Source organism: Camelina sativa, chromosome 10 (assembly GCF_030686135.1).
Source record: "Camelina sativa cultivar CO46 ecotype springtype chromosome 10, ASM3068613v1".
In the NCBI taxonomy this organism is placed as follows: Eukaryota; Viridiplantae; Streptophyta; class Magnoliopsida; order Brassicales; family Brassicaceae; genus Camelina; species Camelina sativa.
This window is the reverse complement of record NC_141889.1, coordinates 1413194-1429365: the sequence shown is the minus strand read 5'-3', so window position 1 is coordinate 1429365 and position 16172 is coordinate 1413194. Positions and strand designations below refer to the sequence as shown.

Below are 16172 nucleotides of genomic sequence, written 5' to 3'. Positions count from 1 at the left end.
TTCTTCATTTTATTTTTGTTGGACTAAAATAGTGACTGCCTTTTTTATCCTATACTCTTCGAAAAATTAATGTATCTTATTACGAACCATTTAATTTCGTTTGATTTATAATTTCAGAAGAATTTTGATATTCAATTCTAAGAAGCAGACTTTACTTTTTAATTTCTTTGATGGCGCCGTGCACTGCAGGCAAAGCTGGAGCAGCCAAACAGCTGCAGTAAATAACAGAAAGCATTGGTTTCGTTTTAGTTTTATATAAGAAGGCATGAAATCAAGTAGTATTATTAAGAATGTCACCTACCTTTTTTTGATGATTGCCTTTGGCTTGAGATAACTGTGTGACTAGTTTTCTTGCCATAGCTGTATCAGACGACTTTTAATCAACCTCAAATGGAACAAAAAATGATTCTTTAGTACTCATATCTTAACTCATCACTCAGACCTGCAATCAAAACCATCAATGGTATCAAAAAAAAAAAAAATCAGTCAAAAGATTCTGAGTGTTAGAAGACAAGATAATTCTTTACCTATAATGAAATAATCTAACACGGACTTTTTACTTACAAATGATGAAGCAGAGGATATAGAAGAACACGAACTTGTTGGGATACCTCTCGCTCTCTGACTTGTTTGCTCTCTTGTCGCCATTATAATGGCTCAACGTTCTGAGAATTAGAAGAGAAGAAATTTCCGATCACACACCACAACTCAGTAGATTTAAAGCGAATCATAGATTTAGAAGCATGTACCTCTCTTCTATGACTTGTGTGAATCATATTGGTAGAGCTAGCTAGCAGCTTTTCTCTTATAGAACCTCTACAAGGAAAAAAGAAGACACCAATTAGTTAGCCTCACTAGGAAGATCAGCAACTCTTACTTTGAACCTGAAACAACTTTCAATAACATGGCAAAATTAAGTAGAGAAACTCCCCAGTGGCACAGTCCACCATCACAAAGCATACGAGAGTATGATTAAACACTACAAAAATAGATATAACCATGAGAAACCAATACAATAACATGGCAAAAACTCAACAGTCTGCATCAAAGTATATTTTTCACTAATATACAAAGACACAAAATAATCGGTTAAGATAGCTGAAATTTACCAAAGGGAAAGAGGAGGAAGTACCTGAAATAAACCACATGTCCAGCCTTGTGCATCAGAGGAGCCCATACTTAGTAGCAGAGACCCTAATAGACATTAGAAAAGAAGAAGCAAATCAGCGATATCGACCATAGCATCATCCATCATCATAGAATAGAATCTACAACAACACAAAGATACCGTAGAAGAATGTCACACACCACCGCACCTTACCTGATTCTAGACGAGAAGATAAAGTTCAATTCAACAGAGCAATACTAGTGCCTGTACTGTGACGACGATCTGCATCAAAACAACAAAGCAATACAAAAACAACCAAGTAATTAGTAAGTAACTAGAAAGAAAAGAAAAAAAAAAAAAAAAAAAAGTAAAAATTCAGAAGCGAGAACAAATCAGTGAGAGAGATCATCATCATCAACCAGAATCTACAAACAACAACACAAGGACAAAGTAAGTAAAATCAAACCGTAGGAAGAGCGGAGGAGGTGTGACAATTCAGAAGCGGGAGGAGCCTCCATGATTCACTTCCAACACACCACCTGCAAGACGAACAATAAACTTAATTACTTAGTGGGAACCAAAACCAAAATATATAATTATGGATTATAAATTCAGACCTCTTGTAGGTGATTATCAAGATGATTGAAACAATACCTCAAGGGGGTTCTTCGGCCGTTGGAACTTGTAGGGGGATCCGCCGCGTTACACATCTGCAACAAACATGAAACAATCGAAGAAGAACATATCAGATACAAAGCCAATACTATAAAAAGCTACTTTACTTATATATACCAAACAGAGTCAGGCGGAGACTTATTACTATGACTCGACTTTGCTTCATATCTCCGGCTTACTTCTCTGGCCAAGACAAGACGTAAACTATGTAACTCAGATGACCGGGAAACAACAACAAAAAACCTTGTAGTGTGGTGTTCTTCTAAATTCAGATACAATACAAGCCTAAGACTATAGTGGAGTGTGAGAGAGAAACAGAGGATACTTGACGTTAGAGAAACAGAGGAGACTACGAGAGAGAGAGGAAATCGAACCCGAAGAAGAAGGGGGACTAACCAGAGAAGTACGGCGGAGAAGCCACCATGTTCGAGAATTACGCTTCCTTCCCGACGATCAAATCTTAGAATCTTGCGGATTTTAGGGTTTCACCAAGCAAGGCTCTGAGTGAGAGAGATTGGCTTACTTCATCGTCTCGATCATCGTTTGCTCTCATTATCATATTCGAAGAAGGAGAAGAAGAGAGATGTAATTTTTTTTTTTTTTTTGTATTTTGTTTCGTTTTGTTTGTGAGAAGACAAGTGAGAGTCTCTCTTTATACGAAAACAAAAATAGGAAAAGGAAATTTTCCCGTTTCTAATATTTTTGTTTGACCAAATTTCCTTTTGCATTTATAATGAAAAAAAAAAATATCTTATAGTTTTTCCTTTTTAATTTTATTTTCTGACTAGATTTTCTTTTTTTTATATTTGTTTTTGTTATCGAAGAAGACATCAAAAATTCCTTTTTACCAAAATTTATCTGTTCTTTAGGCTGACACGTTTTATATCTTCCTCGTCGATTAACTTTATTGGACTCAGATTGGCCTTTGTTGTTGGCCTTATATTTTGTTTGTTTCCTTAATAAAACTGATGACAGTCCAGTGTGTAAGATTATTTTAAACCAGAGCAAAGCCCAAACAGTTACTTGGGTTTATTTATCTTTTTAATATCCAAAAGGCCTATCTTAGCCTAATCCAGAAAGAAACTATTTTAGCCTAATCCAAAAAGAAACTTGTTTTTACAAATTTTGTGTTACTAATCATTAACCCCCCATCAATCTTCAGGTACAAGTACGACAAAGTAATTAATGCTTCAAAGATTCCTCTTTTACACTTTCTGGAATCACAAATGCTTCGTTTGCAAACTAAATTTTGCATTCGGATTATTCTAAAGCAGTCAGTGTGATCATTGTCTAACTAAAACTACACCATTTAAATTTGAAATTTTCGGAACTACAACTTTATTACTAGTACCGTAGTACGGTACCACCGTTCCCACATTGATGTAACTCTCGAGTTCTCAAATTTTGAGATTTTTCTCTATTTTAAAATTTTAAAGTAAATTATTCGTTCGGAGTTAAGAGTACCTTTGAATTAATACAACATAATATAAAATATCTAATTTATCATTCAAATAAACACAAAAATGGAGAATGAAAGCATTACACATATTTTGTCTCATGGATAAGTACAAATATTTTGAAACCAAGCAAACAACTAAACTAAGCTAAAACAGTAACAAAATAAAAGGAAAAATATATTATTCGAGTTTTTAATCTTTTATAAGAAATAGGAAAAGACAGAGGGCATTTTATTTCATCAATAACACATTGTGTTCCATGCATAATAAACAATAGTAGTACACTAGTACTAAATAATGTCTCTGTCCTTTTTTCTTTTTTTTTTTTTTTTTTTTTTTGGTTGACTCTGTCGATGAACCATGTTATAACACTATATTAGCAAGGACCTTAATTCCGTGTTAGAACTAAATTAACAAAGACCTTTTATCGTATTGGATAAATATTTCAGTTGCTGCACTCAAGGAAAAAAAAAAGCAAATTAATCAATTTAGTACATCAACTCTTCTTCTATGCAGAACTTCTCAACCATAGTGGTTGGTTAATAATTGCGGGATAAATAAACTCTCTCAGGCACGATTCCAAAGAACTCCTTTTAACCAAGTTTTCCGACGCCGGCGGAGCTGTTGCTCGCCGGCGTCGAGATCTACCTGCCTCACCATCTACTCGTCTTCGATATGTTTCGTTTAGTATTCGCTTTTGTTTTTCTTTTCCCCATTTTTTCTCTTTATTTAACCCCTTTAGAACCCTTTTGCCCTTCACCTCTGAACAAAAACTCAATCCCTATATGCTCCCGCTGGTCTCCCTTTCACCGGAGAGGGTTCTTTCTCGGCAAAACTCTCTGCAAATTTCGGGTAGCTACTACAACTCCCCTCCAACTTGGCAATTTAATGTAGAACTAGGGTTTTCCCCAGCGGACCTAGCTTCCAAAATTGATTCAATTCACGGCTAATGTCTGCTTCCGCTGATCCTTCATGCACCAAAGAGGATTCTTGCTCCGCTAATCCCTCTGCCAAGATCGGACAGACATCTTCTTCAGTCCTCAATTAGGCAAACGGTTGTGACTTTAGGGTTTTCCCCAGTGGACCTAGTCTCCAACCCCGAATCAAGCCATGACCACCTGCTAGTCTTGCCGATCTATCACTCAACGGAGTTGCTCACTGCTCTGCAACGCTCTCAGTTTTTTCCGGTCAGCCGCCATAACCTTTCTCCTCTTTGGTTTTCGATAGTGAAACTAGGGTTTATTCGAGTGGGCTTTGATCTTTCTACTGGCCCATTAAGCGTATCAATTGTAAAGCCCACAGTTCTTGAGCCCAGCCACTCCAGGGTACTATTGAGGAACGGCATCTTGAACTCGTGTTCTTTGAACGGTGGATACCGATACTCCTTCAATCCCCTGCTTCTAGGCCCCGTGACCAATGCACCTCGTCATGTCCAATATTGTAACATCGGGGAAAACTTCCACGCAATGGCTGATCTATCTCCAAACCCATGTAAGGCCATACATGATCCTTTGTTCCATGTGTTGAAGCCATGTTTTAGCCAATGGTGTGATCAAGATTACTTATTCTATGGATTCCATTTGAGAAGTAATGCATCATTGTTGCTATGGCTTTACATTAATTCCCTGCGAATCATGGTTTTAGTATCCCCTTTGGCATTGTCTTTTGAACCCTCTTGCGGGAAGTTTTTTGGCATATGGATCCTGAATCCAAATGACCTTTCTGAGTACGGCTCTGTTATGATCAAAACCAACTTCCATCCTGCGATATCTATAGCAACTATCTTCAAGCCTCTGAGCACCTTCAACCTTGCTAAACCTATTGTCAAGCTGCTGGTCCGTGTTCTCCAACCGGATTTAATTTCAGCTGTGACTCCTTTTAAAACGCCAACTCGTCCTATGACTGTGGCTATTGTCTCATCCATTGATTTAATCATGGAAGAGCTTGTCGGCAATCTTGACCTCACATGTACCAAGTTTCTTCAAGGATTTGGCTCAAAGCTCTCAAGAACCTCTTGTCGATTAATCCTACCCTTATCTACTTTTCTTGTTGTTGTATTGGCATTGGGGAATGCCTTCTTTTCTTGTACTTTAAGTTATGTTTGTATGAATTTTATCTCAGTTGAGTAATGAAATGCAAGTTGTTTGACAAAAAAAAAAAAAGTTGTGGTTGGTCAATAAGTCTAATGGTGTGTACCAACTACCAAACCTGTTTTTATTGTTTTAAATTTCACAACATATTCTTTATATTTATAGTAAGAAGGTTGTTTTACCTCTTACCGCTCTGCTGCAAAATTGTTACTTTTTTATTTATTGATTTATTATACTAGATGGTTAAAAACTTCTATATATATATATATATATATTATGATGGTATAGGAACATGATATATTAATTGGCCATTACCATCTTAGTTAAAGATGTAAGCCTTAATTAGTAAGAGATCCAGTGTATCTTTATTAGAATTGCTAGCAAAAGAAGGCAAAAGCATATGATATATAATATTTGACAAGAAATAATGTTAATTGTCTTTTTGAAAAATGGTATGGAGTCAAAGTAGGCAAAAACATCCCCACACCCCAACCTTACATTTATCATAGGCGGATACATATTTCGTCTGTTTCAACCAACATCTTACACAATGCAATTTCATATAGTACATGTTGTACAAAAGCATATTAGTAGTTGTTTGTCAAAAAAAAAAAAAGTATATTAGTAGTAAAAAGTTGTGAATTAGTATTATTATTTCTGCTAGGTCTTTTTTTTTTCTTTTTCTTTCTGTGTTATTTGACTTGGAAAAAAACCTTAAATCAAATTCATTTATTAAGAATTATATGATTAGAGGAATTGAATAACACTAGACACATTACCACCACCATACATTATTGTATTAAGAAACTCCATGAACCACCCACTTTTGTTTCTGGGTATTGTGAAAGTCAATGCCTTTTTCTTCAACAGTGTGTAAAGAAGATAGAGAGAGAAGAGAGAGGCCATTGCAGTAGTAAATGAAATGAGAGATTAGTGGTGAAAGGGGTCACCTTTGCTTTTGTTTTCAAAGACAGTTCCTTTAAGTTCAATTACTGTTGAAAAGATTGATTTCTCCACAAATTCTTCCTTTAAAAAAAAAATTGATTGCTCAGAAGAAGAAGAAGAGTGGGTTTCTGAATTTCTATACAAAAATTTTGGGATCTGTTTTTTTCTTTTTTTTTTTTCTTTTGCTTTTATAACCCAATCATCCTTTCTCTCCTCCTGAGAGAGACTAGACTGGTCCTAGGGTTTGAGCTGCTTTTGACTCTTCTCTTCTCTCTTTCTTGGATTCCTCCTTATGTGTTGTTTTCTTCTTTCTCGTACTTTTGTTCGTTCAACTTGTGTTCCCTTTTCACTTTCTTCTTCTTCCTTCCTTCCGTCAATTTCGTTTCCTCACTCTTTGAAATGCCTAAACCGCTCTAATTTCTAAAAAGTTTCCATTTTTGAGGTCTCTCTTCTTTGATCTGTTTCAAAGTTCTTATCTTTTTTTTTTGTTTGCTCCTCCTAATTCCGTTACTTCTAGGGTTTTATAATGAGCTACAAGACAAACCCTTTTTGCTGAAATCTCCTCTTTTTGAAACTATGCATTTCTCTCTGTGGAAGCAAATTCATCACTGTGCGTCTCTCATCTTAGACAAGAGTAAGAAGAGCAGAAGAAGAAGAAGAGATGGTTCTGATTCCTCAGTCAATGTCAAGAAAAAAGCTGCAATGCTTCGGAAATTATATGAGGATAAGCTCAGGGAAGCTTTGGAGGAAGCTTCTGAGAACGGCTCACTCTTCAAATCCCAAGACATTGACGACCAAGATAACGGAGATGGAAGCTTGGGTCGTTCCAGATCCTTAGCTAGGCTCCACGCCCAGCGTGAGTTCCTACGCGCCACTGCTTTAGCAGCTGAACGGATTATAGAATCCGAAGACTCTCTTCCTGAGCTCCGTGAAGCTTTGACCAAGTTCCTTCAAATGTACCCAAAGTATCAAGCTTCTGAGAAGATTGATCAGTTAAGATCTGATGAGTACAGTCACTTATCATCATCATCATCATCGGGTTCTAAGGTATGTCTTGATTACTGTGGATTTGGTCTCTTCTCTTATGTTCAGACTCTCCACTATTGGGATACTTGTACCTTTAGTCTCTCTGAGATTACTGCGAATTTGAGTAACCACGCGCTCTACGGTGGAGCTGAGAGTGGAACTGTGGAACATGATATCAAAACTAGGATCATGGACTATTTGAACATCCCTGAGAATGAGTATGGTCTTGTTTTCACAGTAAGCAGAGGCTCTGCTTTCAGATTGTTAGCTGAATCTTATCCTTTCCAGTCCAATAAGCGGCTTTTGACAATGTTCGATCACGAGAGCCAGTCTGTGAATTGGATGGCACAGACCGCTAGAGAGAAAGGCGCAAAGGCTTACAACGCTTGGTTCAAATGGCCTACTTTGAAGCTTTGTTCGACTGATTTAAAGAAACGTTTGTCTTATAAGAAGAGGAAGAAGAAGGATTCTGCGGTTGGGTTGTTTGTGTTTCCTGCTCAGTCTCGTGTTACGGGTGCTAAGTATTCTTACCAGTGGATGGCTTTAGCTCAGCAGAACCATTGGCATGTGTTGCTTGATGCTGGTTCTTTAGGTCCCAAAGATATGGATTCGCTTGGTTTGTCATTGTTCCGGCCTGAGTTTATCATTACCTCGTTTTACCGGGTGTTTGGGCATGATCCGACAGGATTTGGTTGCCTGTTGATTAAAAAATCAGTTATGGGGAGCCTTCAGAGTCAATCTGGTAAAACAGGGTCAGGAATAGTGAAGATCACGCCTCAGTATCCGTTATATCTCAGCGATTCAGTAGATGGTCTTGACGGATTGGTTGGTTTTGAAGATCATGATGAAGATATAATCAAAGAAGCTCATCGTCCTGCAACTCAAATGCCGGCTTTCTCTGGTGCATACACTTCAGCACAAGTGAGGGATGTGTTTGAAACAGAGCTCCTTGAAGATAACATCTCCTCTGATAGAGATGGAACTACTAGCACCACAATTTTTGAAGAAACCGAAAGTGTTTCAGTTGGAGAACTGATGAAAAGCCCTGTTTTTAGTGAAGATGAGTCATCAGACAATTCGTTTTGGATTGATTTGGGTCAAAGTCCTCTTGGATCTGATCAGCATAACAAAATTGCTTCTCCATTGCCACCAATATGGTTTACCAACAAGAGAAACCACAAACAACGACACTCACCTAAACTAATACCGAAGAGTTACAGCAGTCCAATGTATGATGGTAATGACGTCCTTTCCTTTGATGCTGCTGTTATGTCAGTCACAGAGCCCGGGACAAACTCGACTCCTTCACGGAATAGGAGAAGCTCTAGTAGTAATCTCCATGTTCAAGAGATACAAGAAGAAAAGTACGGCCATAGCTTGGCTAATGGCTCAAAATCTTCCAACATTTCATCAGAAATCAAAGATAGTGCTATTAGACGAGAAACAGAAGGAGAATTCAGGTTACTGGGAGGAAGAGATGGTGGTAGAAGCAGGCTACTGGGTGTGGAAGATGAACATCCGAGCAAAGGAAGACGGGTTTCGTTTAACATGGAACGTGTTAGTCATAGCATAGTAGAGCCCGGTGAAGCTTCTCTAGCTAGTGTCTATGACGAAGAATACCACCATAACACGAGTGATGTTGACAATGAAGACGATGAGGGTGCGGATGATGAATGGGATAGGAGAGAAACTGAAACCGAGATTGTTTGCAGGCATATCGATCATGTGAATATGTTAGGTCTTAACAGAACCACAACGAGACTCAGGTTTCTGATAAACTGGCTTGTGATATCTTTACTGCAACTACAAGTGCCTGAATCAGGAGGCAGAAACATGAATCTTGTGCAGATATATGGGCCAAAGATCAAATACGAAAGAGGAGCAGCGGTTGCATTCAATGTGAGAGATAAAAGCAAAGGTTTTGTTAGTCCCGAGACTGTTCAGAGACTCGGTGAAAGAGAAGGTATATCTCTTGGCATTGGTATATTGAGTCACATACGCATAGTGGATGATAAACCGAGGAACTATAGAGCTCGGACTAAAGAAGATAGTGCTTTGCACTTGCAGAATGAAGCCGGGAAAAACGGGTTTATAAGATTTGAGGTTGTTACAGCTTCTCTTAGCTTCTTGACAAACTTTGAAGATGTTTACAAGTTGTGGGCTTTTGTGGCCAAGTTCCTAAACCCTGGTTTCAGCAGAGAAGGTTCGCTTCCTACTGTTGAAGAAGAAGAAGCAGAGGATTCAGAGACGTGAGTTTGTAGTAGAAAAGCACAAAGCCACAACTTTTAGAGGGTGACTCGGAGAGGCTGACATAACCAATGATTGTATCATCAAGGAGTCGATGTGGTTCACACGCCTGAACCATTACACGGTTTGATCGCTCCCCTGAAGATCGAATGAGGGTACAGAACTGTGAATTTGAGAGATTTTTGGTATGGCTTGTAACCTGAATGAAGGCAGCACTTATCGACCCAAAGATTCCCACCTTTTGGTAAATTTGGCTTTCTGTTTCTGTTTTTTTTTGTGATGTTGTGAGAGAACATACAGTTTCTGAAAATTTTCAGAAACTTGTAGAATTTATTGTAAGTTGCTACAAAACTGATTTAGATCAAATATATACACTTAGATTCTTCTATATTGTCCTTGTAGCAAGAAATAATCTCAGAGTCTTTATGTTATTGGCCTTCACGTTGATTGCTTATGTCACCTGTTCCTCCAGTTCTTTAACTATTCTTTTCTTTAGTCTATTTCCTTACGGTTAAATCAATCTATATCGAACCAGGAAAACGTGGAGAAACCGAACCGGATCTCAATCGATTTAACACGAACGAGGTTCACTTTTGACTTTGCTTGGACAAACACGAATAAAGCGAATTGTATTGGGAGTGTTTGAGCAAATATTAGTAACAAATAAAACATCTGATACATGTAGCAGTAGTAGAAGTAGCCAAAAAGGCTAACTAAAACAAAAATGTTATGGAATTTTACATCTTAAGTTTCATTTCCTCTGTCGTTGCTTCTTGGCGGAAGCAGCACCAGTGGCAAGCCGGAGAGCTTGGCCAGAGTTCTTGATAACAGAAGACGATCTTGGGACTTGCGCTCTCCTCATTTTCAAGAAATCTAGCCCACTTTTCAAGCATTCCGGAGGTGGAATATCTTTGTAAATAACCGTTTCGACCCTGCAGACACCAGAAAGACGCTTAATCAAAGCAAATCAGAGAGTGATGTTAAACAAAATTTAAAGCCAAGAATAGATGATCATACCCTGAGCTCTTTTGCTTTTTCTTTCTTGGGACTTCGTCTATGATTTCCTCTTCTTCAGAATCTGATCCGGCTTTTTGTCTGTGAAATGAAAGAACCTGCCAATGTTAGACATTCTTTCTAGCTTAACGTGTTTAATCATGAAGAAACAAGGATATGAAGTTTTAAATATACTTCTCTCGTTCTGCAAGAAAGTCTATGATGTCTTTGGAAAGGAATCCCTTCTTTGCAAGAGCTTCAGAGTTATCCTCGGGTTCTTCTGCCTCTTCTTCTACAACATCTTCTACTGCTTCAATATTTTTAGATTTTCGAGGCGTTATCTGCTCTGCCATATGCTTGCGCCTCTCTTTCTTTTCACGAGAAATCCTAGCAATAGAGAAAGCAACCTCATTAAAGAATCCACACATTCCCAACTCATAGTCATATCCCTCTAAAAAAAACCTTTAGAGATTAACAAGTTCACAAACAAAGCTTAGGACCAAAGAATGGCAACTAATTCCCAAAACAGATTTAAGCTTGGTGACATATATAAACTATCGACTAATAATAAAACACCACTCTCTACAAGGCCAAAGAAGGATTACACAACACATAACTAGCAACCCTTGCATAGTTTTTGCTAAGAACTAACACAATCAAAGCAACTTTTCAAGTCTTCTGAAACAATGAAAACGAATCACTAATGAACTAAACCATAAAAAAAGCTGAGCTTGCGAAAGAGGGAGAAGCAATGTGTGAGAAAACAAACCTAGCCTTGTTCTCTCTCTGTATCTTCCTCAACGCTGCATCCTCAAGCTTCGCCTGAAACAGGTCAAAAACACCACAGACGCCTAAGAAAAATGCAATATTTTGAATCGAGGTGTTTCAGCTAAATCCAAGTAAGAGTAAAGGTACGGAAGAAGAAGAACAACAACGAAGAGGATTAGAAAGGAGGTAGAAGACGAGTAAAATTTACCTGCTCCTGGGTGAATTCTTCAGGTGCATCGGAATCGGAATCGTGGTCTTTACTATTATCCGACATGAGAATCTGATTGAATCTTCTTCGCCGGTCTAGGGTTTTCTTCTCCGTTCTTAGGGTTTAACGGCTCTGCAAAATTCCCAATTCTCACCACCACCACGATTACAGCACTCTTCTAATCAGTGTTCTGTCTTTTATTGATGGGCTTCTTTCGGGCTCTTGTTCGCCTTTCTATCCAAGCCCATCAACTAAGGAACTAAAACATTTCTATCTATATCTAATATTTTATACATCTAACAAAAGCTGGAATAGCTCAGCTGGTTAGAGCGTGTGGCTGTTAACCACAAGGTCGGAGGTTCGAACCCTCCTTCTAGCGCTTTTTCTTTTGTAACTTTTGCTTCTTTTCAGTTTTTTTTTAACAATTATAAAATCTTAACAAAAGCTAAACAAATTGTTGACAAAGGAATAAATACTATACTAAATCAAGAAGCCGACCAAAATGAGTATGGTACGAGTACGAGACAAGGATGCTGACCATAAATATAGTAACAGACAAGAAAAAACAAATAAGACAAAACAAAACAGAAAAAATGGTGTACACATAATATTTATTGCATTACAGATAAAAATCAATTAAATCAATTATCACATCACTTTTATAGTTTAATTTTAATAAGTAAAGAAGACAACCATATCTATATATACTCTCAGCCAACCAAAAACCAATATCAAATTTTTAACTCTTGCGCTCTACTTTTACCCTCCTCTCAATCCAAATCTATACAAATATTTATATCACATTTTTCATTGATGCAAAAGCAACCTGAAACTGAAGTCATATGGTACTACTTGAACCAACTCCATTAGTGATTCTTTGTTCTTTCTCTCCATACACTTATTTGCTTCTTCTCTTAGTTTGTCAGGCAACTGAAGGCATATCCAATCGAGCAATGATTCCAAATCCTTGGCAAAGTCCAGTAAATACCAATCTAATACCTTTGGAAGCATTAGTTTGTTGTTCTTTGATATCCCAACTGATGCTTGAAGATAATCTTTCTTTGCCGTTTCTAGCTCTTCCTCTACATTAGCTGCTGTGTACACCCTTACCTTCAGTTTTTTAAAAAAGGTAAGAAAAAAAGGTTAACTCTCATGTCTGAAATTACTTGAAAAGGTTTCATATTTGCCAAATTGAATCTTCATGATTTTAAGCACAACTTACAGCAGGAGAGGACCAGCTTCCACAGGACAAGGCAAATGTGACCAGAGGCTCTGACCATTCCAATCCAAATGTGCTATGAGCTCTCATCTCTTCATGTGTTGCAGTTTTGGGACAAGTCTTTTCCAAAAGAAGAAGCAGAGAAATGAAACAAAAATAAGAACCAAGCTTTGATTCAATGGTACACAGTTTTAAGAAAAGAAAGGGACACTTACAAATTTCAAGTGGTATGGAAGTCTCAAGATAAAATGTTCAATTGTGATAGCATTGAGAGAGTGTCCTCCTACAATTATGGTTGCCTGACACAACAACGAGAAGATGAATATAAAGTGATAAAAATGTTAACGCGCAATGATGTCAATTTTGAGTTTGAATCTAAAACCTTCTGCATCAGTGCTACGACCATTTCAGGTGTCCCCGGAATTCCATGCTCCAAGAATGCCTATCAAGGTAAATTGGAAAAAAAAAAAAAAAGACATCAGCTAATTCCATATTTTACATACATTTCTCTATCTCTATCATACAAAGAAAGCATAGAAGTCTCACATTCATCACACATGAGTTATAAGTATTTATCCAGAATGCAAGCTTCTGCTGGTGGCTAAGTCCGTCTAGATTTACAATGGAAAGCTTATTAAGCAGGAACCTGTAGAAATATATAGTTACACAAAACATGAGTCTAGAGTATTCAATCATTGTAGAAGTTTTCATATCATTTTTGTAAAAAAGAAGAAACTTACTTGAGACGATGGATCAGAAATGAAGCATTGATTCTTCTTCCAAGATCAATTGAAGATGCATCAACAGAGCAAAGATGCTTGTATGCACCAAGTTCTCTTGTTCTCCATTCCGAACAGTTACTATATGGATCCAAGACAATGTCCTTCGACGAGCTGATCCTCAAGATAATAGTCACCAGACATTTCAGTAAATCCTCTGAAACTCTGTTTGCTACATTTCCACTTTGTAGTGTTTTGTCTTCCGAAGATGAACCTGAAACACTCTCCTGTGCTTTGTCTTGATCTGCAAATCTATCATCTACCTGAACAACCGAAAACACACAAAAAGGAGAAAACTTTTAGAAGAAATCTACAGATTCATACATTAATGAAAGCGTAAACGTTTTACTTACCTGCAATTCTGAGTGTTTATCAGCTGCTGCCTCCGGTTTGATCAAAGGTTTCTTCTTCTTCACAGATGTCAAGAACCTGCCAATCTTCTTCTCAGGTGATTCTTTATTCTTCTTGTCTTTTGAAGCATTACTAGAGGTCTGGTTCTCTTTCCCCCTCACATCTACTGGCTTAGTAACACTGCTTATATTTGGTTTAGGCGACGCTTGTTTGCCATTAACCATTCTCTGACCACCACTTCGGTCATTAACTGTTTGATCAGAGGAGAAGAGTTTCCTACTTGAGATGCTTCTGCTAAGACTATGATGACCCTGTTGATGCTTTTTAGGGGGAGTGATCATAGAATTGAACTCGTGTTGCGACATGGATTTTGATCGCTGGTGTTTACTACTACTGCTTCTAACAGGCGAATTCTCGTTCAAACCATTGTTGTTATTATTAGGACTCTCCAGATTCCTCTTTGAAGATATGTAAACAGCTTCTTGGTATAAGCCTTGTCTAAAGCTTACAACTTGCTCTTCTAACCGAACCACTTCCTCTTCAAGAACAGCTACTTCAGCAAGAAGCTCCAATGTCTTATATCAAAACCCCCCGGGGGAAAAAAGATACAAAAATCAAACACAAAGAACAACAAGTTTGATACATAATTCAAAAATCCAGCATTCGGTGTCTCTCTTACATGTCGAGGAAGGTAAGAAGGAAGACGAGGTAAAGCTCCTAAAGGTCTAGTGAAAGCCCTCTCCAATGCTCTATGCACATTCTCCTCCTGCCTCAGCTTCCTCTTTAGCTTATCAACCTTAATACAAACAAGAACATGCTTTAGACTCACAATTCATCAACTCAAAGAAAGTGAATTTTGTAAAGAATAGTTCCATCATACATCTTGAAGCAAATCCATTTTCTTTTCTTTGTTAGCTCGGCGCCTATTAACCAGAGATTTGCCTGAATTAGCAACAGCTCCATTACTATCCATCTTCTTCTTGTCCTCCTTCGCAGATTTCATAATACCACGAAACATCATTACTCATATGAACCAAAAAAAGAAACACACTGGAGCTAATAGAGAAAAAAAAAGAAGAAGAAACTATTGCTCTGAGAGCCTTTGATAGTGGGAAACAACACACACTTCCAGATGGGAGGATAAGCAATTGAGAGTATCGATCACTTTCACTGTGACCAGTAAAATCACTACGAATAACTATTTTTTTTTAGAAAGAACAAAAAAAAAAAAGCAAAGGTTCGATTGGTAAATAGTCCAATGTAGAAGGCAAGAATCTTAAAGAGAAAAATATCTGGAAATCCAAATTATCAAGATTTTATCATCTAAAGGAACAAACTTTTTGCGCAGAGACTAAAACATATCCACCAAAAAAAGATTACCCAAAAGAGAAAAAGCAATCAAAATTGAGTTCACAAACAAAAAGTGATAAGAGAGAGAGAGAGAGAGAGAGAGAGAGAGAGAGAGAAAAAAGAAAAAGAAAGATACTTGATTGGTGTCATGCTTTGAAGGAGCTTTCATGGAGGAAAGAGCAGCTCGAACACTAGTGTTCATCGCTTCTCTCTCTTTCTATTCAACTTTTGCTTTCTCTCCACTCTTAACTGATGATATAAAAAACCCAAGAGAGAGAGACAGAGAGAGAAAGACCCATCAAGATAATTAAAAAAAAAACATAATAAGAGACAGAGAAAACAAAACAGAAGTAAAAAGAAAGAAACAAGAGTTAAAATGTATAAAGGGTAAAGGACAAATTAAAGAAGTAAGAAGTACCTTAAGGCTTAGTTGAGAGTTTTATTATCAAGACAGAGCGGGAAAACTTGAAGATAAAGCGACCAAGAAGAAGAAGCAGAAAAAGGCTGGCATGTGTATTAATAATTCTCAAGCTTATGTTTCCCAAAGATCCACACTTTTTTTATTTATTTTACAATTTACTAGTTAATTTCGTCAGTTATATAATCTCGAACAGAGCAATGGAAGAAAGAAGACTAGAGCAGAATCCCTCTTATTGGATGTGAACAAGTATCAGAAAATGACGACAGATCAATGTTTTTTTATAATCGCCAATTTTTGTTTTTAAACCAAAAAAAAAAAAGAATGATTTTTAAAAATAGTTTAGAGGTTTCTGAAAACTGTGTAAATGGTGTGTATATATCGGAGAAGATGGGAGATCTGAGTGACGAGAGCGCTCGAGCTGGTGGAGAGAATTGTGGAGAGATGAGGGCAACTAGAGAGATCTTACTTTATCTCCCATTTTTATTAATTGTAATTTTGGTATTTAGTGGCTTTAGTGCTTTCGTTTTCTATCTCT

At 37.4% G+C, this 16172-nt stretch overlaps 3 protein-coding genes, 1 long non-coding RNA gene and 1 other non-coding gene across 7 annotated transcripts; 2 read left to right on the top strand and 3 right to left on the bottom strand.

The window, feature by feature from the left end:
* Window positions 1-60: 60 nt before the first annotated feature.
* On the bottom strand, window positions 61-2409 carry LOC104716426 (uncharacterized). Of its 2 annotated transcripts, XR_015568936.1 has the most exons (9): window positions 2180-2409; window positions 1763-1818; window positions 1575-1647; window positions 1322-1390; window positions 1133-1194; window positions 750-979; window positions 565-665; window positions 302-442; window positions 61-212 (listed from the first exon to the last, which is right to left on the bottom strand). It is a non-coding gene; the product is annotated as an uncharacterized LOC104716426 (long non-coding RNA). The 2 variants fall into 2 exon arrangements; XR_015568937.1 differs by lacking the exon at window positions 61-212 and having other exon boundaries at window positions 319-442; window positions 750-816.
* Window positions 2410-6052: 3643 nt separating this feature from the next.
* Window positions 6053-9936, top strand: LOC104716425 (uncharacterized). Its single transcript, XM_010433800.3, has one exon. It carries the CDS (start codon window positions 6852-6854, stop codon window positions 9552-9554), a length of 2703 nt encoding a protein of 900 aa, XP_010432102.2. The 5' UTR covers window positions 6053-6851; the 3' UTR covers window positions 9555-9936.
* Window positions 9937-10166: 230 nt separating this feature from the next.
* LOC104716424 (uncharacterized) lies at window positions 10167-11722 on the bottom strand. Its single transcript, XM_010433799.3, has 5 exons — window positions 11518-11722; window positions 11311-11363; window positions 10737-10928; window positions 10566-10643; window positions 10167-10480 (listed from the first exon to the last, which is right to left on the bottom strand). The coding sequence occupies exons 1-5, from the start codon at window positions 11581-11583 to the stop codon at window positions 10300-10302; spliced, it is 570 nt and encodes a 189-aa protein (XP_010432101.1). The 5' UTR covers window positions 11584-11722; the 3' UTR covers window positions 10167-10299.
* A 100-nt stretch (window positions 11723-11822) lies between these two features.
* TRNAN-GUU (transfer RNA asparagine (anticodon GUU)) lies at window positions 11823-11896 on the top strand. The gene has a single exon. It is a non-coding gene; the product is annotated as a tRNA-Asn (tRNA).
* Window positions 11897-12111: 215 nt separating this feature from the next.
* On the bottom strand, window positions 12112-16172 carry LOC104716423 (uncharacterized). Of its 2 annotated transcripts, XM_010433796.3 has the most exons (11): window positions 15635-16172; window positions 15353-15465; window positions 14747-14854; window positions 14546-14662; window positions 13869-14441; window positions 13477-13778; window positions 13283-13382; window positions 13119-13178; window positions 12952-13035; window positions 12740-12856; window positions 12112-12627 (listed from the first exon to the last, which is right to left on the bottom strand). In XM_010433796.3, exons 2-11 carry the CDS (start codon window positions 15416-15418, stop codon window positions 12325-12327), a joined length of 1830 nt encoding a protein of 609 aa, XP_010432098.1. In that variant the 5' UTR covers window positions 15419-15465; window positions 15635-16172; the 3' UTR covers window positions 12112-12324. The 2 variants fall into 2 exon arrangements, with proteins under 2 accessions (XP_010432098.1, XP_010432099.1); XM_010433797.3 differs by lacking the exon at window positions 15353-15465 and having other exon boundaries at window positions 15635-16122.